This window comes from Calypte anna, chromosome 26, assembly GCF_003957555.1.
Source record: "Calypte anna isolate BGI_N300 chromosome 26, bCalAnn1_v1.p, whole genome shotgun sequence".
NCBI classification, from domain to species: domain Eukaryota; kingdom Metazoa; phylum Chordata; class Aves; order Apodiformes; family Trochilidae; genus Calypte; species Calypte anna.
Genome location: NC_044271.1, coordinates 2,797,833 through 2,822,931, shown reverse-complemented (window position 1 = coordinate 2,822,931; position 25,099 = coordinate 2,797,833). Strand labels below are relative to the sequence as shown.

The following is a 25,099-nucleotide window of genomic DNA, read 5'->3' as shown; positions in this document are numbered from 1 at the left end:
TACTGAGTAGCTTTTCTCCAGAGTTATTATTTATTTCCTTTTTAAGCTGCAGCTGGATGTACCAGCCCCCCCCCCCCCCCCCCCCTTCCTTCTCTTCCTGATTGTATATTCACAGAAGAGATTTAAAATAAATAAAATTTCCTTAAACAAAACCAATTGCAGCAAGTGCCAGATCAGCTGAAAGCAGCAAGTTGAATGCTGAGGACATGGTTTATAACCCCAAAATCTTGTCAGAAAATCCAGCCTAAAGGGGCATTTGGTTTCTGAGATAAACGTGAGCATGAGCTGCAGCACAGACAGGCTGAATGCTTTAAGCAAAATAGTTTATTTAGTGGAAAAGATCCCAAATTGGATCATCATAATCTGCAAACTCGTGACAGCAGATTCAGTGTTAAAACGGGAAGATTAAAGAAATAAAGAGGCCAAACCTTTCGTTCAGAAATTGTCAAGTTAAGCAAATATATTTCTACTTTCTTTAGCTGTTTTTAAACCAGTTTTAAACCCCAGACTCTTACAGGAAAATCGAAAGTTCATTTCAAGTCAAACAAAATGGATTTTCAATTCTTTCTTTCAGGAGTCACAGCAGTGCAAAGCTCAGCTCTGTTTGTCCTGAGAGTTGGGTAAAAAGGCTCTGCTGCTCCTGCACTTCCAGCTGGGCCTTGGGAATGTTGTTGGGAATTCTCTGGGGATGCAGAGGGGAAAGAGGGACTCTGTTCAACCCTCTCCTTGGCCTGTGGTGCTGCCAGTCCCTGCCTGCCCCCAGCATTCTGCCAGGCAGTGGCAGAGTCCCTGGGGTCACATCTGGTGGCAGAGGAGGGATCCTGGGGACATCTCAGAGCATCCCCGACTCAATCAGCCCCTCCTGGCAGGGGGGGTCGGTGTCCTGGGGGCTGTCCCCATGCAGGGGGAGGTTGGTGGGGCCAGGCTGCTGGCTGTGGCTCAGGATGGTGGTTTTCCTGCTGCAGAGGCTGCCACTGGAGATTTGTCTCCTCAGCCCGGGCCGGGGGTTTCTCCAGCAGGAGAGGCAGCGGGCAGCATCCTGGAGCAGGTGCCCGCTGAAGAACATGTAAATCCAGGGATTGCAGCAGCTGCTGAGGCTGGCCAGCAGCATGGTGATGGTGAAAACCACGTTGGTGGACTCTGGGGAGGCAAGGGAGAGAGCTGAAACATCCCTGAGAGCTGGAACAGGGATGAGACACACGGGACAAAGATGTTCCCATTACACCTTTGCACGTCCCTCCAGGTGATGCTCTGCAGCCATTGCTTTTCTGTGGGTTTTCTGCTGAAAGCAAATACTCTGCAAACATTTTTTTAATATATAGACAAATACAAATGGGTTTTTTATAAATATGATGGTTTAGGCTAGATATTAGGAACCATTTTTTCACTGAGAGGGTAGTCAGGCCAGGACAGTGATGGAGTCACCATCCCTGGAGGCATCTAAAAGGACCTGGTCCTTAAGGACATGGGTTAGTAGTTACATTATGGTGTTGGTCAAAGGTTGGACTGGATGATCTTGGAGGTCTCTTCCAGCCTAAACATTCTGTGATTCTGTGACTGGGGAGTGAATCTGCAGCCTTCCCTACAGCTATTAAAATAATAAATTAATAAACCTGCTCTTGCCCCTGGCCCTGCTCTGGGGTGCAGCCCAGCACCCCCACCCCTTACTCACCATCATCAGGAGCATCCTCATCCCACACTGACCACATCTGCACGCTGAAGAAGGGTGCCCAGCAGGCAACATAAGCCACCACGATGACAAAAGTCATCTTCACTGTGCGGATCTTGGCACGGGAGATGGTGCGCACGCTGCTCACCCGGGAGGGCTGCTCGCTGGGGCACTGTCCCCCCTTCTCTGAGGGGCAGGGACCTGGGGGGACAGCTCCTATGGACCCCCCAGTGCTGGGGGCACCGCTCTGGGTCTTGCCCTTGAGGTTCTTGCAGATCTCGTAGCAGATGAGGCCGTAGCAGACGGTGAGGACAGCAACGGGCAGGATGAAGATGCACAGGGCGGTCCAGGTGATGTATGCTCGGGCTCCCCAGGGGTACCCGAAATCTGCCCAGCAATCCAGCACCCCCGAACCTTGCCGGACCTCCCGCAGGGAGAAGATGAAGATCTGGGGCAGGCTGAGCAGGGAGCTGAGCAGCCAGGTAGCCCCGATCATCAGGTAGGCTTGGCGGCTGGGCTGCCGCAGGCTTCGCAGGGGGTGGCAGACGGCCAGGTAGCGATCCAGAGTCATGCCGATCAGCATGTAGGTGGAGGCGAACATGCTGAGCACCTGCAGGTACTTGACCGCCCTGCAGAGCGGGTCGGGCCCCAGGAAGCGGAACGTCACCTCCCAGATCATCTGCGGCAGCACCTGGAAGAGGGCAACCCCCAGGTCGGTCAGTCCCAGGTGCAGGATGAAGAGATGCATCCTGCTCATCTTCCTCCTCAGCCGGGACACGGCCAGCACCACCCCCACGTTGCCCACCGTGGCTACAGCCAGGATGGTGGCCAGCACCCCCACCTCTGCCTTAGCCAGCTCCTCATCCCGGCTGTGCAGGAGGCTGGGGTCCCCGGCCAGGGTCTGGGGGCTCAGCAACCCCGGGCTGTGCCCTGCCCGGCGGTGCTGGGTGCTGTTCCAACCCTGGATTGGCTCCATCCCTTCGGGATGCCTGCAGGAGCACAGGCAGCTCCACCCTTGTCCCTGACACCTTTGTGCAGCCCTTCCGTGCCTCCTCGGGGCTGTCCTGAGCCCGGGGGCAGGACGTGCCTCCTCCTGCGGTCCCCACCCTGGAGGCGCGTTGCCACCTCCTCAGGTTGTCACCTCCTCTGATTGTCACCCCCTCTCCCTTGCACAGCTCAGCATCACTCCCGGCTGCCATTCACTCATTCATTCCCCTCTCTGGCTGGGCTGCGATCTCTGCAAATATTCCCGATGAGCCAAGAGGTGCAAGAACCCCTGGTTCAGCCCCTGATCTTTCTCTTTGTCTTCACAGAGCGATCCCAAAACCCTGGTTTTTTTTGTTTTTTTTTTCCCTGGACTGCTCCATCTTGGATCTCCCCTCTCTCTCCCCCCCTGCTGGGAAATGGAGGGGGGAAGGGGATGGCTTGCAGGGGCTGCTCCGGCCGGGATATCCCAGGGAAGTTGTTCCCAAGAAGTCTGCTGACTAAAGGTTTGCAGATCCCCCCTAATCACCAGAAATTAGCGCAGTTTGTACCTAATTAAGACATTCATCCTCCTAAGAGAAACTGTGGATATAAAGTGCCCATGGCAGAAGGGTGCCTGGCTGAGGGGCTGGAATGACAGACAGGGAATATTGCAGGGAATAATGGAATATTCTGTTTGTGAATCAGATGAGTGGTTTTCTGGAAGATTAATGGAGGGCACTGCAAAACAAACCAACCAACCAACTAAAAACCAACCTACAAAGGCCTAGGAAATTGAGATGAGAAAAAAGGGATCTTTAAAGTGTTGGGAGGCAAAACTCAGCTTTTGCTGGCACCACTTTAATTTGGGAGCAATTCCTTGGGAGTTACAGCTCTTACACTTTCCTCTGCCCAGCCCAGCTCACCCACACCTATTTCAGGTGTTTCCCATGAGCCAGCCCTGGGGGAGCAGAGGTTGGAGGTGCTGCAGGGGAAGGAGGATGCTGCTGCTGGTGGGTTTCTTTTGTGTTATTTTGTGGTTTTGTTTTGGGGTTTTTTCTGGGTTTTTTTTTGTTTTTTGTTTTTTTGGTTTTTTTGTATGTGTGAGGGGTGTGGTGGTTTTTTTTTTTTGGGGGGGGGGGGGTTGTTGTTTTTTTTTTTGATAATGTATCTTTTTGTGCTGCCATTTGTATGAGCTGGGACACATGTGCAGCAACCCTCAGGGCTCTGTGGTTCTGGTTGTTGCTGTCCCAGGGTGACCTGAGCCCTGAGACACTTCAAAAACTGTTGTTGCAAGCTCTGTGTTTCCTCCCTACCCTCTGGGGGTGATGCTGGGGTCTGGAACCATGGCACTGGATTTTTAAGCTCTTAACATTTGATTTGTCAAGGTGAGAGTGTGTTATGTAGCTAATTTTTGGCAGCTTAGCATCAACGCACCATGAAGCATAACAGATAAAATGCTGTTTCTATCAGCACAGGAATTGCATCCTGTTCCCCTTTACTGGAGAACACAGGGGGGGGAAGGTTTTGTGATTGCTGAATCACTCGGCCCAGTAACTGGTGAAGAAAAATAAATAAAACTTATTGCCTCGAATTTCCATGCTGCTTTGGCTCCCTTTTCAACACCAATGTTCTATTTGTGGCATTTGATGGTGCTGAGCTTTGATTGCTGACAGCACAGAGCATGCTTGGTCTGTCTGTAACATTTAATCACTGAAATGCTTTTTGTGGTTCAGGGCAGGAAACAGCAAGATGTGGCTCATTTTTTGAGCTGGTTCAGATGCTATAAAATTAATGATGTTCCAACTGCTCTGGGATCATCTGCTTGGCCAGGCTGGGGGCAGGAATGGGAGGGCTGGGAGTTCCTGGTATCTAATGCTGTGTTTAATGCCAACTCCCTGTCAAAATGAAGCCAGGAATGACTTCCACCTCCTGAAAATAGAAACTGCTGAGATTTTCCACTTCTTCAAGACTTCAGGCTCTGTGGAAGCCAAGCTGGCTCTTGCCATTGACCTAACTCCAAGTAGGCTTGGCCTTTGCTTTTCTCAGACTTGGGGTGATTGGGAGCTGGGAATTTGATGGGATTGGATTCTTGCTGCCTGCAAAGTTGGTGCAGAGTTGTCAGAGATGTGACCTTGTGGGGTTTGTTTTATTGGGGAACCAAATCTCTCTTCTCTGTGGGCACTGAGCAGGGGCTGGGGTGGCAGCTGCTCCTGGAAAGGTATCAGCACAGCCCTGAAACCACGTGAAATGCCCCAAAATATCAACCTGGCCCTAAATGGACATCAGGCCAAACATTTGCCTGTGACTTTACCCTTTAGAGAGGGAAAGCTCTGCTGGTAACTGGGCAGCACTGGCTTCCTGCAGCTTTGAGAGCTGAAGTCAGGAGCTGCTCTAATTTTAAGGTAATTATAATCCAGATGTGTCAGTCAGTCCCCCCTTTTCCTCCCCCTCTTTCCCTCGTTCAGATTTGGGTTTTTTCCATCCTATTAAGCCCTCTGATGCTGCTCAGTATCAGAGAGCATGTCTGGGTGCAGAAATAAATATGCAAAGCACGTGGGAACTGCCCCAAAGCGGTGCCTGCACACTGCCAGGCAGAGCCAGCACTTTGGATTTTAATGGAAAAACCATTTGAAGCTGTGAAAATTGGCAAGCAGAACAACAAAAGCTGACAGTGTTGCACCGAAGAACTAAACTTTAAAGTACCCCTGCTTACAAACACTCCCTTCAAGATAAACTTGGGTGGCTGAGCTGCTGTCCCCAGGGATGCTGCCTCCAAACTCTGAGTTTGGCTCAGCCCTTGCAGCATCCCTGCCTTTGTCTTTTTCGTGCTTTTTTTTTTTTTTTTTTTAGGGGGTAGCTCTGCCCACCCAAACACCCTGAGTCTCCCCAAACCATCCCCAGGAACATGAGTGTCCCCCTCAACCTGCACCCAAGGGGGCTGAGTCCACCTCCATCCCTGGCAGGGGCTGGTGAAGAGCTCCAGGGGATTTCCGTGGGATAAAATAAATCCAGTCCTGGGGTGTTATTGCAGTTGATAATTCTGTTATACACTTAACTTTTTCCTTGCTGCTTTGCTGTGTCTTTTCTGACCCATTTGTGTGGAGGAGAGGCGACTGCCAGAGGGAAAATTGAGACTCCAGGCACCAAATTTGGAGGTACCAAATTACTTGTTTATCATCCTTACAGCTAAAGAGCCAGGGATGTTTAGAGGTTTTGGTAGCTGTGAAATGCTGCAATTTCCTTCCCACTCCCTCATCTCCTTTTGCTGTTCTGCTGTTTTGCTTCACTAGGATTTAAAACCCAGGCACGGCACATCCACAACCTTAAAATAAATAATAATAATAATATAATAATAATAATTTTTTAAAAAAGCAAAATGATCTTTCAAGCCTTAGAAACAAATGGCTTTTTCTTATCTCCTCCTGCCAGGCTGCTGTGGGGCAACTCTATGTCTTTTAGCTCTGGTGTGGACAGCCAGGCTGGTTAACTGGTCCCACCAAGGCAACAGACTGGGGAAAAACTGATGATAAATGGGAGGGTTTATTTCAGCTGCAGGTTTGGGTAAGTCTGGGGCAGTCTGAGTGCCTCCTAAGAAGTTGGTTTAGTGTTACCAGCCGATGACTTTGCCTCTTCCCTCCCTGCATGGTGCTCCTGAGGCATCTCCTGAGAGCTGTTTCCCTGTGCATTTGCACGACAGATGTGAAAGGACATTTTGGACATTTTGGAACCTGCCAAACTGCACAGATTTATCACTCACACTTCAGCTGATCTGGGGCCCGGTGTTTGTGGCTGGAATGGATTTATCACTTTATGATCAGAGTCTGGAGTGAGAGGGGGAAACCACAGCCTGGAATCAAGGGGTGTCTTCACTTCCCTTCCTGTTATCTCCCTGCCTAGAAATGAACCAAATAACGTGCAGGGCAAGCATGGAGGGGTTATTTTCCTGTAGGGTTTCTGTAGGGGAATGAGGACGTTGTGTGTGTGCTGCACCCTTCTGCTCACCCCCCTGGGGGCTGCACCAGTGGGTGAGCGTGGGAACCAGAGGTGAGGGGTGGGAGGGACAGATCCTTGGGGTTTTGTGAGGTGGTTGGCTTGGCAAAACAAAACAAAACAAACCCAACCAAACAAAAAACCCCAACCCCCCCCCAAGACTCCCACCCCCACAAAAAAAAAAAAAAAAAAAAAAAAAAAAAAAAAAAAAAAAAAAAGAGAGAGAGCTGTGCTCACAGTCCTGTTGGTTCCCTGTGAGGTGGGGGCTTCCAAAGCCCTGGACTGGTTTGTGTCTGGGGTCTGTGCCTGGTTTGAGCTAAGGAGGTTTTATTAGGAGCACCAAAAGGAGATGATTTCCAGCCCAGCTGTGTCCTGGGGCTGCTGCCTCTCCTTGCAGATCATTTTTTGCCCATTCCCATCAAATCCCAGCCTGTCACACCGAGGTGAGAGCAGGCAGAGCCCGGGGGAGGGATGGATTTACAGCTAAGTAACTGTTGGATTAAGTTGAAATGTGAAGATGATGCTAAACCCCTGAGCTCAGCCTCCAACCTGCTCCTGGTGCCCCGCGGGTCCGGGGGCTCCTCGATTGGTGGTGAGACTTTAATTAAATCGAGGCCTGTGTCCCCAAAAACTAATTGGGAAAGGATTAACCTAGAAGGAAACCGGAGCTGAGAGGGACAGGGACAGCTCATCCCTGTGCCAGGGGGTGAGCCAGATGCTGTTGTCCCTCCTGGTGATGGGTGTGGAACTGAATCTCCTGATGGTCCCAGCAGCTGGGCTGGGGGCTCAACAAACTCTAAATTAAACTGACAACCCCTTGGGAAATCAGGCCCTGAGACATCTCTGCAGGTGCCTTGGGCATCCCCAGGTGGAGAGCAGAGCAGCAGTTTTGAGGGAGTTTTTAATTCATTGATTATTTCATTTATTTCTTATGATTATATTGATGCTAGGTGTGGGAGCAGCCCCTCTGCCTTTCAGGGCAGCAAACTCAGCCTTTTGCTCCACTCAGGGGCAATTTTCCTGAGCACTTTGCTTCTCAGCCCCCACTCCTGCAGGACCAGGGTCAGGACAGAAGAGCACGAGGTGTCCCCTGGGCAACCCCACTCCACTGATATCCCAAATATGCCCTGTCCTGTCCCCAAACCCATTAATTTTATACATGAATGAATGAATTTCACACTGTCATTGAGCTCTGTCTGATGGTGGGGACTTTGAGGTACAAACTGATTATTCAGGGAACAAGCTGGGAGCTGGTTAATAAGTTCCAGCAAAGTGTGTGCTGTGGGGAGACCTTTTTAGGTTAAACTGTGAGTTTTATTGTTGTTTTGTACTGAACCTCAGCCTGGAGACAAGTGGAGCAGCAGCAGAATCTGTCCCCAGAGAGAACTGCAATGGCAGTGTTGGGAAATGTTTAAATGCTACATAAATGTTCATGACTGGGACCTGACTCTGCAAACCTCATTCTTTGCCTCATTTGCTTGGTTTTGCTCTGCTTCAGGCAGGTTGGTTGTTAATGGGGGAAATCTGAATGAACTCAAGAGTTTTGCTTTTCTGGGACTGGCTGGAGGGAAGTGAGAGGTGGGTTAGACACAAAACAAATCCTGAAGAGCCAAGGAGTGTTTGCCAGCACAGGGTGACCCTGGGGACAGTTTGTCACCTTCCTGCCAAGCAGCAGCAATGATCAGTCCAGTCTGGGAAATTTAGGATAAGGTCAAGCAGTCACCCTGACACTCAGCAAAACCTTTCTGACACCTGAGGGCGTTGGGTTATTGCCTTTTTCTCCTCTCAGATTCCCAGTGGGATGGAGGGAGAGAAGGGGACAGAAAGAAAGGGAGTAGAACTGTGATGGGGAAAGGCTGTTTGAAGTCCTTGATCCCACAGGATGCTGGAGGATTCTGGTTTCCTGAAAAGCTCAGAGTGCTTCAGAGTGGATGCAAAGCTAAATCAAAGCTCATTAAATTGTGATCACTGTTTTGGGGTGTTCTGAAATCCTGATGCCCACGATTACCCCTGCTAAGGGGTTATCCCTGCATGACCCCCAATAGCTGCTTCCTTTCTTCTTGATAGTTTGGAATAGGTAAGGAGTGAGTTAGTTAGGTTTAAATGGCTTTCTACTACCTCATATTCACTTGATGGCACTTCTGAGGGAAACCAGACTGATAAATATGTGCTGAACTTCAGCACAAATTCCAAGAGGAGAGTTTTGCCAATGGGAAACCAAGTCCCAGTCATCATATTCTCCAGGGATTGTCTTGGTCTGGCCAGGGAAGGGGAGGTAGTGGCAGTCATGGTATTTTGTAGCTGTTTGTGGCTATGGAAAATCTGCTCTTCACCAAAAGTCAAAACACAGCTGCAAAAAGGTTTGTAAAGTCAAATCAAAAGCCTAACCAGAAGGAAACGCTTGAATGGAGCCGTTTCTGAGACTCTGCAGCTTTTCTTTTCCTCCTCATTCCGTATTTTGCTAACGGGGAATGACCTCAGGAGAGGTTCAGCCGCAGCTCGTGTGGAAAGGAAGAGCTGGGAGTGGTGATTTGGGTGTTTCTGGGAGAATTGCACTGTTGGGGGTGTGGGGTGGGCACTGCCACAGCCACCGAGCCTGCGGGTCACTCCGGAGTGACACCGAACCGTGCTGGCTCAAACCAGCTGGAGGGCTCAAACGCCTTATAAAAGGAAATAATGAAGAAAAAGAAAAAAAAAAAAAAAAAAGAAGAAAAAAGTTCATTAATTAGCACTGTCCGGAGAGGGTGCGCTGCCCTCCCGCTCCACCAGGGGGAGACGTGGAGCCACCAGCTGCGGGGCGCGGATCGAGGGATTGGGGGGGGGGGGGGTCCCGGGCGGAGTTTTTGGGGGTCCCGGGCGGAGTTTTTGGGGGTCCCGGGCAAAGTTTGGGGTCAGGTAGGGTTGGGGATAGTCAGACAGTGTCTGTGAGTCCCGGGCAGTTCTGAGAAAGCGGTGTAAGGGCAGTTCTGGGAGTCCCAGGCAATGCGGGGGGGATACAGGAGGATGCTGCTGGATGCTCGGGGGGGTGTTAGTCACTGCCGGGGGGCTTGCGTTGCCCGGGTTGTTTCATTAACCTGCTGGCAAGTGGTGTTAAATGGGGTTGGAGCTGCTGGTCGGGCTGGTTCCGGGCAGGGAAAAGCCCCTCCAACCCCACTGCTGCCCCCGGGGGTCTCTGTGGTCTCCCCACAAGTGGCCGGGATCTCCCCCTCGATTTCCTGCTCCCCTTCCTGCCCAGCTGCAGGCAGATGCTGGATGTGGGCTTTGCAGCCTCTGTGAGGAGTGGTGAGGAGGGGGCTGTGGTGTGGTTTTGTCCCCTCCAAGCACTGCAGGTTGGCAGGGACATGGTCAGAGCATGGGGGGCTTCAGGACAGCTGACCCCCCCTCCCCCCCTCAGCCCCATCACTTCTGGGGCTGGCAGAAGAACTTTTGGTTGTGAAGTCCACAATGTGTCACCTGTGGGGCTCTGGGGTCCCCAGGGAGCTGCTACCATGGTGTCTGTGCTCGGATGGGTGCCACTCACCATCACTCTTGCCAGCTTGTGGCCACGGTGGCTGTAAGCTCTTTTATTTCTTCTTTTTTAAAAGTTTTCTATTGCTTGAGTTGCTTCACATCATTCAAGGGAAAGGGTGACTTTATTTTCCTCTTTTGGGCCACGTGTCACGTGTAGAGCTGTGCCCTGAGCAGATGCTGGCACAGTTTGTCCCCAGCTCCCCTGGGAATGCTGCTGGAGGTATCTGCTGCTGGTCCATTCCATGCCTACCAAAGTCTGTCTGGTGCCACCAGGGTCAGGATTTCTGGGAAACCAAAGCTCACCAAGCCACGTTGCTGCCCTGCATTTCCCACTGGTTAATTCCTGGTCAGATCCCTTGTGAATGGGACAGAAATCTTTGCCTGCCATCTTTTGGTTACACATCAGCAGCTGAACGTTTTGGAATGGGTTGGGAGATTTTCACCACTTTAACAGAGAGGTTTGGTTGAGATGCTTTTGTTTGGTTTTGGGACATGGGAAATGTCTGGAGTTTTCCCTGTGTCTGGCAGCAGAGCTGCAGTGGGAGAACATCCACACCCTGATCTTGCTGTCTTTCCTCAAGCTGTTTTTATTTCTTCTTTTTATACCCATCCAGGGCTTTGTTTCCCTGCTCAGACTAAGGCAGGAGCAATCTCTGACGTGCTGAGGAGGATCAGGAGGGTTATTTCTGTGGCTGACTGGGCACAGGAGTCGTAGGCATGTTCCTGATGGGCACGATGCCATTTCTCCCTTTTTGCCTTCCTCTGGAGCTCCTGACACAGCCCAGGGCTCCAGGAGGACACAGGGATGAGGAAGAGGAATCCAAGCAACATTTCTGTTGAGTTGAAGAGCAGCAATCCCTACCCTGCTGCGTGCCTCAGGGGTGACTCCAGGCTCACATCTTGCAAAACAGCTTTGGCATCCTTAGGAGAGCTGATGTTTTTGGCTACTTGGAGCTCCTGATAAGTGTTGGCACATCTGATTTATTGTCTGACTGGGTTCCCAAGGAGACCACATATGTAGCAGCCTGAGATAAGCAGCTTATAACCTAAAGGTGGATGCCTTAAAATATCAGTGTCCCTTCCTCTGTTCCCACTGAGAGGGAGCTCTGCTTTCCCCCCTATCTTTATTCCACTGCTATCAGAGAATTAAATACTTTGTGCTGAGGAACCTTCCTGTCTTGACAACTGGCTGAAGTTATAAATTCTGTTGGATTTTCTCTTATCACTCTTGATGCAAATGCCTTGAGCAGAGTGCCAGTGTTTTTTATTCTGCTGACAGCTCTCGTGCTGAGACCCAAACCCCCAGCTCACCCCCAGCTCACCCCCAGCTCACCATGGAGCACGGACACGTCAGCATTTGCTGTATGAACCCCCCAGCTCTGCTTATTTTATGTTCCAGCCATGCTGGAGAAGGTATTTGATGTGAGGGGCACAATTTGTGACTGTGGGGATCTCGTGAGGATGCTTTTCCAGTCCATCACCACCATGAAAAACCCAAAAGGTTTTTTTTTTTGGTTCAGCTGGGTACCTGTGAAGGCTCAGAAAGGGGGGGATTGGGGCCAACAGGCTAGCAGCCATTTACACCAGTAGGAAAGTAAAAAAAGGCAGTTGTCAGGCATGAAACACTTGTTATTTAGCAGGAAATAATTATTGTTCTGGGTTGAAGGGGAAGGAATTGGATTGTCTTTTACGAAGAAATTTGGAAGGTAGAGGGGGGAGGTAGAAATGCTCCTGCTTGGCTTAGAAAATATTCAAAATTTAGAGGTCTGGAGGCACAGGCTGGCTGGCAAGATGCTGGGGGGTTGTGCACTGGGGGAATAAAGGGGTTTGTGTCCTGAAGCCTCATCACTGGGACTGTGCTGGGGCCTCAACACCTGCTCTGCTTTGGAGCTTCTGCTCTTCCAAGCATCTTCAGCATCTCCATCAGCCACGATGCTCTTGCTTGGTGCCTCTTCTCCCTCGGTCATTTGCAACCCCAGCTTGTGCCCAGGGGCAGAAGGAGCCAGTGTTTTGGTGGGGGAGAGTTAGGTGACAGAGAAGGATTCTTTCTTTCTTTTTTTCCTCTTTCTTTTTTCCTCTTTCTTTTTTTCCTCTTTCTTTTTTTCCTCTTTCTTTTTTTCCTCTTTCTTTTTTCCTCTTTCTTTTTTTCCTCTTTCTTTTTTCCTCTTTCTTTTTTCCTCTTTCTTTTTTTCCTCTTTCTTTTTTTCCTCTTTCTTTTTTTCCTCTTTCTTTTTTCCTCTTTCTTTTCTTTCTTTCTTTCTTTCTTTTTCTACCAGAGAACTTTTCCATGCCCAATTAGTGCCTTCTCCATGCCCGTGTGTGCATGCACACACCCAAATCCTGCTCTTTGATCTCTGCAGGGAGGCTGGGGAGAACACAGAGGCTGTGAAATCAAACTTTTTATTAGGGACATGGGGAGAACTTCCCTGCCTTCCCCTGCCCTTTGGAAAAGGACAAGCTGGGACCCATCTTCTGCCAACCAGAACCAGGCTGAGCTGTGACTGCTTCAACTGGACCAGCAAAGGCACCGGGAGGGGAGGGGGAGGCTGCCTTGGCAGGGCTCACTGCAATTAATGCCCAAATCATCAGTGCCCACGTTTGGACCCCCTGAGAGGCTCTGAGGCTGCAGCAGTGTCAGGTTGTTAGCAAGGTGCCTGCCAGCCTCCCAGAGCTGCTCCTTCCTGAGTCCTCTGCTCTTGGAAGCTGAGTCCCAGCAGGTGCTCCCAGGTTTGCTGGGAATCTCCCATCAGGGTGGCAGAAAGGTGAGGGGCACTTCAGATCCGTGTGTTATCCCTGGTAGTTTTGTATGGAACCAGAGGCAGGACCCAGGGCATAAAGCAAAATGTTTCCCACCAGTGCTTTAAGCAGGTTTTGAATTTTGATTCCCCGTGGAATGAGAAAATGGACACATCCTGCTGAATATTTGCTTCTTGACACTTACAAATGCTGCCTTCTGGTAGCAGATGAGATGAAAAAAAAAAATTTATCTGAATTTTTCACTTGTAAGCTCACAAAGAAAGTAATTTGGGTAAAATCTGAAGCAGAGAAAAATTCACGTAATTCACTTCCAAGCTGGTGCCCAACAAAAAGCAGAGTGACACTGTGGAAAGTCTTGTGATGGACCTTTGCACAAGAGCAGATTGCTTCATTTTTTCCAGCCATTTTAGGCACTCATTAACATCTGAGTGGATGCTGGGGTGAATCTGCAGCAACTTTCACAATCTTCCCTAAAATGTGACCCTGTGTTTGTTCCATCTGTGTTTTTAACCAAATCATTCTCCAGTCCTGTTGTCTTTGCTGAGCACTCTGCATGGAAACTGCTGCAGTTCTGGTGCTCTGGTGGTCTCAGTTTTCATCTCTCTCTGTCCTCTTGGTGATGAATCAGGAGAAAAAGAGAGTTTGGTCAAAACAAGTGGCTCTGAAGTGGTTTAAAAATCTGAATTTAAAAATTCCAAAGGGTCTAGATTTTGTGTTTAGCACAGTGGCCTCACAGGTATCTTTGCTTGAATACGTGGAGTTTGAAGTGCATTATTTGTCCTCTTGTGCACAGATCATTTCTCTGCCACTCTTCAAATCCTTTTGGGTCTCTGTCCTCATGCACTGGGGTTTTAACTGAGGTCCAAGTCTGCCACATCCCAACCACTCCTCACTATCCTGGGGCTCTTCCATTGCCAACATCTCCTGAAAAAGCTTTCTGAGTATTTTCTGGAGGAGGAATAGCAGGAATAGAGCAGGAATAACAGACCAGATCCATTCTTCTTGAAGCTTTCTTAGTCTCAGGACTAAATATCTACTTCTACATTTAAAAATAAAGACAAATCAGTTTGGTAATAACAGAGCAGAGCTGACAAATCCTGCAGGAGGTGTGGACAAAGGGTGTCTGAGCTTTGTATTCCCTGTTTCCTCTGTGTCCTTTGCTCCTGGAACCCCTCTGCTTCTCTGGGCAGTCTTGCTGGAGCATGGCATTGGCTTGGACAGGCAGACAGATACATTTTTTTCCCAAAATTTAATTCTTATGAGCTTGCTTTTGTGTCTGGAACAGTCGGATGTGAGCAGGACCAGTTTCTCTTTGGTTTTATGTTCCCCTCTATGTTAAGATGAGGCTCCCAGAATTTCCAGCATTGTCTCCTCTGCTAATGGAAATTTCCTCTTCCAAACCAAGCCATATGCTGGAGCGGGATGAACTCATCAGCTTCTGGCCCAGCACAGCAGGGAAGGCTCCTGGTGTGGCTGCACCAGGTTGGAGCAGTGCTGGCTTCTTTTTAATTAGCACTTTCCTCCAGGAAATAAGTGCAGTCAGAGAAATGCAAAAAGAATCATCAAGTCTTTTTTATTCAGCCTGGCTTTCTGAGTGCCTGCACAGATTCCTGACATGCAGATGGCAGTGCCTGGGAGTGCTATGGTGCTAATTTCCCTTGTGTGGCATTACCCAGAGACATCAAGCTGTCAGTGCTCAGATGACAGAAGAAGTGAAGCACCAAAGATTTTTGTTTGGCTTTTATTTGACCAGCTTTGTTCCCTGTTGTGTTTTTTTTTCCCCCCCACACACCAGTGCTGTCCAAAATGGGAGGTTTGCTTTCTAATGAGAAATCAATAGAGTGCAGCCTGACTTTGTTCAGCTGGTGTCACACATGCAAGCTGACAAGAGGCACTGCAGACAGCAAAGCAGCCAAAATTCCCACCCCCCCTGGCTAATAGCTGCTTGGAAATGCTGAGAACAGCAGAGCTGATTTCCTGATGAGAAAAGAGAATTTGAGGTGGTGCATCAACAGCTTGGCATTCATTGCTCAGGGATGCTCCAGGCAGGCATCCTGCTTGCCTCTCTTGTCATCCTTCCACACTGCACACCTTGAGGAGCACTTCTCAGGTGCATCCACACAGGTTCAGAACCACCTTTTTTTTTTGCTCTGTGTAGGCTTTTGATGGGGATTTGGCTGGGGGTTGTAACCACTTGGTGTGCTCCAGCAAGAGAAAAGGCAAATAATGCAGTAGGGAGCCTGAAGCACTGCCCTGGAGAAGGATCCTTGCTTCAAGGAGATGATTGAGTGCATCTGTTCATAGAGTTGCAAATGCCTCTTGGAATCAGAAGCAGGGATCCCAGGTTGGAGGAGCAGGCAGAGCTGGGTTCTCTGCTCTGACCTAGGAGCTGAGGTTGGATATTAGAAATAATTTCTTTACCAAGAGGGTGATCAGACATTGGAATGGGCTGCCCAGGGAAGTAGTGGATTCTCCGTGTCTGGAGATCTTTCCAAAGAGCCTGGATGTGGCACTGAGTGCCATGGGCTGGGAACTGCAGCGGGAGTGGATCAAGGGTTGGACTTGATGAGCTCTGAGGTCCCTTCCAACCCAGCCCATTCTATGATTCTGTGATTCTGAGGAGTCTCCTTTCCAGGATCAAAAGCTTTGGGTTTTACCTCTGGTCCCTGGCAGATTCAGAGCCCCCCTTGGCTGCTTTCTTTCCAGGGCAAATTCCCTGAGCCTGCAATCCCTGTGCTCCTGTGGTTCCTTGCACAACAGGACCCGTGGCTCTTGTCCTACAGCCACTCCCTTCATCCCAGTAACAGCACCCAGGCTGCTCACTGGTGACACAAATGCTGTTCCACGGTGATAAAATGTGTAACAGTGACCTCTCACCACAGAGGAACTGGGTGATTTATCACCTGGGACTGCTTTACTGGACTTCAAAAAGCCTGCCAGCTCTTGCATGCCAGAGAGAAGAGAGAAAATAAAAGACAGTGTAGTAATTTCTGTCTCTTATCTTAGGACTCTTTCCCATCCAAACCCTGGGACTCCAGGCTCTGACCCATCTGTCCCCTGGCTCCAGGAGGATGCACTGCATCCCAGGCTCTGCCAGAAGAGAGGTTTTCCAGTTGAGGCTCCCTGATTTGGGTTTGCCCAGCTAGAGCTCACACCCTGCATTTCCTTACAAACCCTGTTTGGCAGCTGGTTTGCATCCTGGAGCTGCCTGCAGGTCAGTGCTAAAGGAATTCTTAGCTGTTTGTCATTGTGAAGCACTTTGGGATGAGTGGTGCTGTAGAAATATCAGATTATGGTTGGGTATTAATCTGCCCTGGAATAATGAATAATATTTAAATGTGCTTTTCCTAGTAAGTCTTATTTAATATGGAGGGGAATCAATTTATCACTGTCTTGCTCTGACTTTGTCCTCCAGCTCCTGAGCATTGCAGGAGAGAAGAGGCTTGGCCATGGGTGGCAGTGGCTGCACAGGCTCCTGGGATTTAAAAATCAAATCAAAGTTCTTTATCCTCAGTGGCTTTTGGAATTCTACTTTCCAATGTTTCCATCCAAATGTCTGTGACCCTGAACCTCTAAGTCTGTGTTACACAATCCCCTGGAGCTGCAGAGCTGCTGGGAAGGGGCCCAGGATGTGGTGTGACAGCACCCAGGTCCAGATCCAGAACCAGGTCCAGATCCAAGCCCAGGGATGTTCTGGCTGTTTGTACCCCCTGCACTGGGGCTCTCAGTGCCAGCAAACTTTCCAAGTTTTGCAGAAACACTGACTTGGAGTCTAGAATTTGAGTCTAGAATTTGAGCTGCTTTGCCTGGTATTCAGTCCCTCCCCAATTAAACCAGATCTGATTAGAGGCACTACAGTTCTTTAATTACTCACCTTGTGTACCTTGCTGAGCAGAAGTGAAAGGCCTTAGGACTTGGCTCTTGTTTTTCAGTTTTGTGCCTTGGTTTTGGTTTCACAGTCAGGATCAAGTAAAATTTCACTGCAAAATCCTGCAGCAGCTGCTCTGTGCCAGACTCACCTTAGATCTGTTGGGAAGATGAAGTTACCAGGCCCAATGCTCAGCATATTTGTACCAAAAACCCTGCAACCCTCTCCTTCCAAAGGATTCCAGGGTTGTGGGTGTTGTGTTGTGTACAGAGAAACCCAAACCCCTGGAAAGTGGAGCCGTGAGTTGTTTGATTTCAAACAAAGCTTTGGGTGGGGTGAAGCTTTTAGAAATATTGATCTGGGTTGGTGCCAGGTGTTTTGGTTTGATATATTTATCAAGTATTTCCCTACATGGGGTGATCCTGGGAAACTTCACCCCAAACATGAGGGTAGGGATAGGGATGGATAGGGAGCTCTGCCACAAAGTGCTCAGTCAGATCTGTTTAATTTCACATAGAAAGGAGAGCAGCAGCCCTAGAGGTGATTGCTCTGTTTGGTTACATCCAGGGAGCAACAGATGATGTTTGTTTAGTTGGATGTAATACCTACAACTCCTTTCTCCTGAGAAACAGCTGGACTGGGTGTGCTTCAAAGTTGGCTCATTTTGCATTTCAAGGTGATGCTTGGTCCAGGTGAACCAGCTCCAACAGGTCTGTGCAATGAAAGGAGTTCCTAGCAGAACTTCCAGTTCCAGGTGGGTGAGCAGAGAGGGAGCAAAACCAGAATTATTGCTTGAATATGAAGAAATGAAGAGTTTTCTCCCGCCCTCATAGCCCTACACTCAGCTCTGCCACTAACACAGGGTTTACTCAGAGTTGTGAGGGTTCTAAATGGTTATAAATGGCAAGCACTGAGCTGGAAACAAAGCAGAATGATATTTAGGGGAATTTTATTTTGAACTATTGTGCTATTTGTAGGAAAACAATCAGCTGTATTTTTAGCTCATGAATTCTGTTGGAAAAGTCTTTGTGTGAGATGTCACCTTGCCAGCTTAATCCTGGAGTCACAACATCATCAGGTTCCTGCAGCAGAGAAAACTGGCAAAAAATGGGATGTTGTGTTAATAGAAAAGTTAAGGGAATAAAAACCTTTTAGACTGAACAAACTGTCAGGATTGTCAAGCTGAAAAGGAGAGGATTTTTTTGGAGGGTTTCTAAAACAAAATCGTAGTAGTATGAACCTAATTATTCACCTGGTTCAATACAAGATTTTATTTCATTGTTTTATCTAATATCATTACAGATCCATCTTTTTTACAATCCATCTTTTTAATCTAAAATTTAATGAGCAGACATCACACAGGCAGTCCAATCAAGACACACAGACACTCATATATACACCAATATACATTTAAACAGTGAGAAGAGGTAGTGCAGTTAATTAAGAAATACATCACATGTAAGAACAGCAGGAAAATTCAGCATTGCCTTCATTGCACCCCTACCAAGCATCACAAGAAGCTACAGAACAATTTATTCAGCTTCAATCCCTATATAAAATTGTACTCTCTTCCCTTATGTGACTGTACCTTGAGTGGTCTGGAAGTGATGCTTCAGGTGATGAGCTGAAGGGGGAAGGATTTAATTCATAATTAAATACTAGGGCTGTTTCCATTAATGAGCTTTGTATCCATTACTTCTTACAGGAACCAGATTGTAGCCTTCAGGATGCAAATATTCAGAATACCAAAAATTTACCCTGATTCCTCTTTTTCTTTCTCTAAAAAGAAATCAGATGACAGAGCTCTGTTTTGGAGGGCTGCCCACTCTTTGACTTGATCTCTACAGAAACTTGATCCTGGAAGATGACTCTGTAAGAGAATTCCAGAGCCAGGAGCATCCCAGCAGGATGGTAAAAGTGGGATGCAGGATCCCAGCATCCCAGGTAAAAAGCAAGAGGCAGATGCTGGAGCCAAACCTCCAGGACTCTGAGCCTCTTGCTCAGCAACTTTCTGCCCAGGTTTGAAGCTCCAGGCAATGGCACAAACCCAGACTTCTTTCAGAACTTCATCACCCAAATTATTTTTTAAGATTTTTAAGAAACTTGCAGCAACTGAAAGACTGCTCTGTGAAGGCTGTTTCAGGAGAGAAGAGAAATGGGGTTAAGAAGAATTAGCAACTGCTGAGACTTCAAAGGGAAAGGAAAACAGATCTAGAGCTCAGCAAAGGCACCTTCCAGCTCCATTTCCAGAGCCAACCAAAGTGTCTCCACTCAGAATTTCCACACCAGGCAGGTTCAAGAGTCTCAGGAAGGTCCCAGTGAAAGAGGAAGATGATATCTTCATTTTTTTAAGATCTTTTTCCAGATTTCTGGGTTTCCTATATTGGTTAGGTTCTGACAGGCAAGGAAAGAAGAAATCCAAAGCAAAGAGGAATGCAGTGATTCTAGGGAAGGTATTGTTGGTATATTGTAGATAACATTTATCTGATATACTCCTCCTCAGAGATGCAGGATGTGTCTTCATCTGTGCTTTCTTCCAGGTCTGGCAAGTTGCCCCAGAGCAACACATTGACACCTGGTGGGAAGGAGGTAAGGAGAAAAAAAAATTATTTTTTGATTGTCACCTTATTTTAAGTTGCACAGAGAAAACATTCCAGTCATTGCAAAACCTGGGAAGTCCTGTTCATGGTAAATATATCAAGATTATTTCCTATTTTTCTGCCAAGGTGATCTTGTCAAAGCATAAGTCCCTGCCCACAGATGTATTTCTAGAGCTAATTCCTGTAGTTTTTTCCTGGCTGATTTATTTTCAGCTGCATTGGTCTGAAAGGCAGGAGACACTGAGAGGTTTAGGCAGAAAGTTCCTCCCATCTGCAGGGAGGAGAAGTGATTTGTCAGAATGCTGTGAACTCCTGAGGACTCAAGGCAAATTGCAGCAGACACTTGGCATCCAACCACCACCTAAGCAAAAAAAAAAAAAAAAAAGCAGCCAGCAGGAGCTGTAACTTCATCTGGAGCTGATGAGGACTCAGTTCTAAGGGGTCAAAGTGACAAATAAGTCACCCAAAAAGAGTGCCTGAATTGCCTTGGAGCCCAGGAAAGCTACAGATACCACCAGCAGCTGCTGGCTGGGTTTGGACTGCTTATTGCCTCAGAAAATCCCAATTTTTGCTACCAAAGGGACAAAGCTGAAGTTTGCTGATGAGGATAAATTTCTACTGAGCTGCTTTGTGGAATGAAATCTTCCCCAAGTCCTTCCCCCTGAGTAGTTTGGGAGATGAGCAAACCAGCAACACTTCTCTTGTGTCTCCATCTGTTCCACTCCCTGTCTGTGCCTTGAGTGCACTGAGATGGCTCCTTAGGAGGACTTGGAATTCAGGACTTGGAATTCAGGGTTTTAGGGAAGAGAAGGAAACATTTGTGTTCTCACCAGAAGGGTCCAGCCTGTTGATGCCAAAGACTGCCTGGCTGTAGAACATCCAGAGGTGGCCGTTGTTACAGGAGAGCAGGCAGGGTTTGCAGGGAGAGATGACATGATAACCAACAATATTGCCACTAGAAGGAGAGGGGACTTAATGAGCAACACACACACACACACACACACACAAAATCCATTTTGGGGCTTTTCTAGCTCAAGCTGATGTTGAATAGCCAGGGTGCCAGAGCACTCTGTAAGGATGCTCCTGGTTTGATAATGGGAACATAGGTAAATAAACATCTTAAATATTTAGAGAACATTTGCCAGGAGTTACAGAATATTAAGTGTTACATCTTTGGCACAGAGAGCTTACACAATTTTAATTGTGTAACCCAGAGCAGTTTGCATGCCAACAAACAACATATTTTATTTTAAGGCCCATGATTCCACTGGAATCAATGCAGGAGTCCATAAAATCCACCTGCATAAGAGAGTATCAGTGGTAGGAGCAATGAGACTGAGAATCTCAGAGCCTTATCAGCTCTCCTAGGCTGAATCCTGGAACCACCATTTCTCTGCTTTCTCTCTACTTTTCCCTGGAGCCAAAATTCTGTTTCTCTGCTCCTGTCTAGGAACCAAACTGTGTTCCTCCCAACCCCTCCCTGTTTAAATCTGAACAAGGTCCAAGTCCTGCTTTAGAAGCTGAAAAATTGTCTCAAATAAGTGTGATCTATAGGAGTGGTTGTTTTTATTCTTAAATATCAGAAATTAATAAGGGAGACAGAAGAACTCTAAGAACTTCAGTGACAGCATCTCCCATCTGCCAGTAACAACCAGCCCTGCCAAGAGGATGCTCTATTAATTAATATATGAGTAACTACTCCTTCCTGGGGCTTTATTCACACCATTAGCTCAGTGCTGAAGCAGACATTTCATCAGGCAGGTGGCACACAAACATTTTCATCTACTCAGACTCCTGACAAGGTTGTCACATTTTCCCTGGGGACTTGCAGAGGAATAAACTGGCAACCAGGGCCAGAAATCTGAGTTTCCAGCAAGCAGCATTAAACCTGAGCTGAGTGGGCAATGGGTTCATCCTGCCCTGCTCTGGTTCAGAGCCTTAGAATCATGGAATGGGCTGGGTTGGAAGGGACCTCAGAGATCATCAAATCCAACCCTTGATCCACTCCCCCCGTGGTTCCCAGCCCATGGCACTCAGTGCTCTTTGGAAAGATCTCCAGACACGGAGAATCCACTACTTCCCTGGGCAGCCCATTCCAATGTCTGATCACCCTCTCCAGGAAGAAATTCTTTCTAATCTCCAATCTAAACCTCCCCTGGCACAACTTGAGACCCTGCCCTCTTGTCTTGCTGAGAGTTGCCTGGGAAAAGAGCCCAACCCCCCCCTGGCTCCAACCTCCTTTCAGGGAGTTGCAGAGAGTGATGAGGTCTCCCCTGAGCCTCCTCCAGCCTGAACACCCCCAGGTCCCTCAGCCCTTCCTCACAGGAATTCTGCTGGATCCCTTCACAGCCTCCTTGCTCTTCTCTGGACCTGCTCCAGCACCTCAATCTCCTTCCTGAGCTGAGGAGCCCAGAACTGGACACAGGACTCAAGCTGTGGCCTCACCAGGGCTGAGCACAGGGGCAGAATCGCTTCCCTGGACCTGCTGGCCACGCTGTTCCTGAGCCAGCCCAGGATGCCATTGGCCTTCTTGGCCACCTGGGCACACTGCTGGCTCCTCTTCAGCTTCCTGGCAATCCAGACTTCCTGGCTGCCACTCTGTGCCCAGCCTGGAGCTCCCCATGGGGTTGTTGTGGCCTCGGGATCTGCTGGAAGAGGTGACGCTGATCCTGAAGGGAATTCTTACCACTTGAGGCAGGCGATGTTCTTCAGTTTGCATTTGCAGGTGTCAGTGAAATAGCAGCTCCCGATGAACCCAACAGTCCTGGAGAAAAAGGAAACACCAAGCTGGAGGTGTGCTCTGACTGCACCTGAAATGTTTTGGTAACACAGCTCTGAAACACACCAAACCCAACCCAAAAGGTGCCAGTTTCACCTCCTCTGTTTATTAAACTTTCCCAGTGCCAGGAATCCCATTTTCCTCTCAGCTCCCAGACACTGCTGTGGAAACAGAAAGGGAAAAGGAACCCCAGGGCAGGTACAGGCCGGGGCTCTGGGTGCTGCTGTGCCCGGGGCAGCCAGACAGAAACCTGGGAGTGGGGAAACCTCAGCTGGGAGCAGCAGCTCAGGGGCAGGACATGGAAACCACACCTTTAATTCCTTTTTGTTCTGCTCTTTTCCCTTTTCCCTTTCCTTTTTCTTTTCCGTTTCTTTTCTTATGCTTTTCCATTTCTTTTCCTATTCTTTTCCTTTCCTTGTTCTTCTCTTTCTCTTTCCCTTTTTGCTTTTTTTCCCGTTTCTTTTCTTATTCTTTTCCTTTTTCATTTTCTTTCTACTTTTCTTTTTTTTCTATCCTTTTTCTTTTTCGATGATTTTTCTTTTCCTTTTCATTTTTCCCCTTTCCCTTTTTCTTTTCCTTTTCCTTTTCATTTCTCTTCCTTTCCCTTTTTCTATTGCTTTTCCTTTTCCATTTCTATTCTTATTATTTTTCTTTTCCTTTTTCTATTCTTTCTTTTACTTTTTTCTTTGCCTTGTCTTTCCTTTTCCTTTTCTTTTTAACTTCCTTTTTTATTTTCCTTTTTTTGGTATTCTTTTCTGTTCCTTTATCCTTTTCCTTTTTCTATTCCTTTTTTTTATCCTTTTCCTTTCTTTTATCCTTTTCCTTTATCCTTTTCCTTTATCCTTTCCTTTCTTTTTTTTTTCCTCTTGTTTTTTAACCTTATTTCCCTACAATTCCAATGTTTCTGTAGGAACCAACAGCCCCCCAGCTCAGGGAGGTTCCTGCAGTCAGTGCCGTGCAGGAGGAGCTTTTTCTGGGTTCAGAGTTTTATTTCTTTATTTCTAATTCCCACCTTTCCCCAGGGAAGCACCGGGAGCCCCTTCCCGCGGCATTCCTCACCCTCCCGCTTCCCCAGGGACTTTGGACACGGGGCCGCTCCCACCGCCCCGCGGGACCCTCCCGGGGCTGGGGATGGAGGCAGGGGCTGAATCCTCAGGTTTGGGGCCGATTCCCGGTGCCGTCCCGGTACTTACCCCGAGGGCGGGAGGTCTGTGGAGTAGAGCTCGGTGTCGGTACCGGTGTCGGTACCGGTACCCGCCAGCAGCGCTGCCTTCATGCCCCGGGAGCTCAGCACCTCCCGGCAGAACCGGCAGCACAGCAGGGACACGAACCGCTCCGCGAAGGTGCAGCTGCTGCCGGACATAGCGGCGGCCACCGAACCGAACCGAACCGAACCGAACCCAACCGAACCGAACCGAACCGAACCGAACTGAACTGTCCTGTCCTGTCCTGTCCCGTCCCGTCCCGTCCCGTCCCGTCCCGTCCCGTCCCGTCCCGTCCCGTCCCGTCCCGTCCCGTCCCGTCCCGTCCCGTCCCGTCCCCACGCTCCCTCCTGTCAGTTTGAATTCCCGACCTTGCGCTCCCATTGGACGTGAGCGGACACGCCCTCCCTCTCTGATTGGTGGAGCTCAAGGGTGGGGCGCACCCTCTTCTTGCAGACCATTGGAGGAGACGAGTGGCACCACCCCTACCGCCCGCTGATTGGCGGAGCGGCGCGCCTTGTCTTGCTCCCATTGGCCTCTCCCGCCCCTATTTTGCATATCACGCCCCGCCCCCGTGCCGTCCTTGGGGCGGGGCTTCTGCCCTCCTCTGGGCTCCGCCCATCCCGTCCCGATGGGGCGGGGCTACGAGTGCCAAGCGGCGGGAAAGGGGGCGTGGCCAGCCCAGGGACGGAGCCACTTGATTCGTCTGCGCTCCCGTCCCTCAAGCGCAGAGCTCTCCACCGATTGGTCGGTTCTGGCGAAGGGGCGGGACGGCGGCGGTCCGGTGAAGGGGACCGTGTGGCGGGCGCCAGCGGCCGGAGGACGCCCGGCTGCGGGAGGCGGCTCCGCAGCGCCCAGGTAATGGCCCCGCCCGGTTACCGGGCACCCTCCCGTCCCGCACCCTCCTCGCCGGGGGGTTCGGGGCTGCCCCCGCCGCTTCCCCGCAGCTCGGCCCTGAGGCGGGGCGCGGGGCCGGGTCCCTCAATCCCGGTTCCCCCCTCCTCCCCTCCCGGGATCCCCCCGCCCTCCCTACGCTTCCTTTCCCCGCCGCCCTCATTGTTCTTCCCGGGCGGGATGCGGATCCGGCGGGTGCCGTGTTTATTTATTCCTTCCTCCCGTACGCGCATCTTCCGCGGGGACTGCCCGCCCGCCCGCCCGCCCGCGGGGCCGCAGCCTCGCCCCCTCCTTCCCCTTAAAAAAAGAGAGGAAAATAGCGTAATTGAGAAAAAAAAATTAAAAAAAAAAGGGCTGAGAAAAGTTACGTCCCGCCATCCCCCTGCGGGCAGGTTCGGGGCTGCCCCGCACACCCCGTGCTGCGCCCTCCCCAGCTCTGAACCCCACCCGGGAAAAAAAACCCAAACCAAACAAAACCCCACAAAAATTTCCACGAAATCACCCCAAAACCCAGCAGCTAGCGAAGGAAAAGCTGCGGCTGGAGCTGGGCTGCGGGTCCCGGCCGGGGATGCTGCAGCCTGGCCGGGCTCCGGCTCCGCTCCCCCCGCGCTGTGCTCGGGGCCCCTCCCGCCCCTCGTCCCCTCCCTCCTTCCCCTTGTCCCCTCCCTCCCCCGGCCCCCCTGGGACCCCCCTTTCCGAGCCAGCCCCTGCTCCCCGTCGGGGCGTGTTCTGCCCGCTGACCTCGGGGCTCTGCCTTCCTCACCTCCCTCACGCTGTTGCTTAAAGGCTAATTAGCAATTAATTCGGCTGACAGGGGCACCTTTCCTTCTTCCCATCCCAGATTTCGGGCTGCTCGTCTTGTGA

The 25,099-nt window shown here is 49.6% G+C and overlaps 2 protein-coding genes across 3 annotated transcripts; both read right to left on the bottom strand.

Annotated features, from left to right (window-relative positions):
• Positions 1-832: 832 nt before the first annotated feature.
• On the bottom strand, positions 833-2,645 carry AVPR1B (arginine vasopressin receptor 1B). The gene is made up of 2 exons (XM_030465540.1): positions 1,673-2,645; positions 833-1,140 (listed from the first exon to the last, which is right to left on the bottom strand). Exons 1-2 carry the CDS (start codon positions 2,643-2,645, stop codon positions 833-835), a joined length of 1,281 nt encoding a protein of 426 aa, XP_030321400.1.
• Positions 2,646-18,004: 15,359 nt separating this feature from the next.
• Positions 18,005-23,506, bottom strand: FAM72A (family with sequence similarity 72 member A). Of its 2 annotated transcripts, none has more exons than XM_030465516.1 (4): positions 23,333-23,506; positions 22,047-22,124; positions 20,191-20,315; positions 18,005-19,335 (listed from the first exon to the last, which is right to left on the bottom strand). In XM_030465516.1, exons 1-4 carry the CDS (start codon positions 23,500-23,502, stop codon positions 19,241-19,243), a joined length of 468 nt encoding a protein of 155 aa, XP_030321376.1. In that variant the 5' UTR covers positions 23,503-23,506; the 3' UTR covers positions 18,005-19,240. The 2 variants fall into 2 exon arrangements, with proteins under 2 accessions (XP_030321376.1, XP_030321378.1); XM_030465518.1 differs by lacking the exon at positions 18,005-19,335 and adding an exon at positions 19,657-19,721.
• Between the last annotated feature and the right edge of the window lie 1,593 nt (positions 23,507-25,099).

What these genes read in the sequence shown, in the direction of transcription:
- AVPR1B (XM_030465540.1), bottom strand. Translation starts at nt 2,645, where the DNA reads ATGGAGCCAATCCAGGGTTGGAACAGCACCCAGCACCGCCGGGCAGGG. An exon ending in TGAGGATGCTCCTGATGATG is followed by an intron (nt 1,141 to 1,672) that starts GTGAGTAAGGGG and finishes TTGCCTCCCCAG; the next exon opens with AGTCCACCAACGTGGTTTTC.
- FAM72A (XM_030465516.1), bottom strand. Translation starts at nt 23,502, where the DNA reads ATGTCCGGCAGCAGCTGCACCTTCGCGGAGCGGTTCGTGTCCCTGCTG. An exon ending in ACAGACCTCCCGCCCTCGGG is followed by an intron (nt 22,125 to 23,332) that starts GTAAGTACCGGG and finishes CTTTTTCTCCAG; the next exon opens with GACTGTTGGGTTCATCGGGA. An exon ending in AACATCGCCTGCCTCAAGTG is followed by an intron (nt 20,316 to 22,046) that starts GTAAGAATTCCC and finishes CTCTCCTTCTAG; the next exon opens with TGGCAATATTGTTGGTTATC.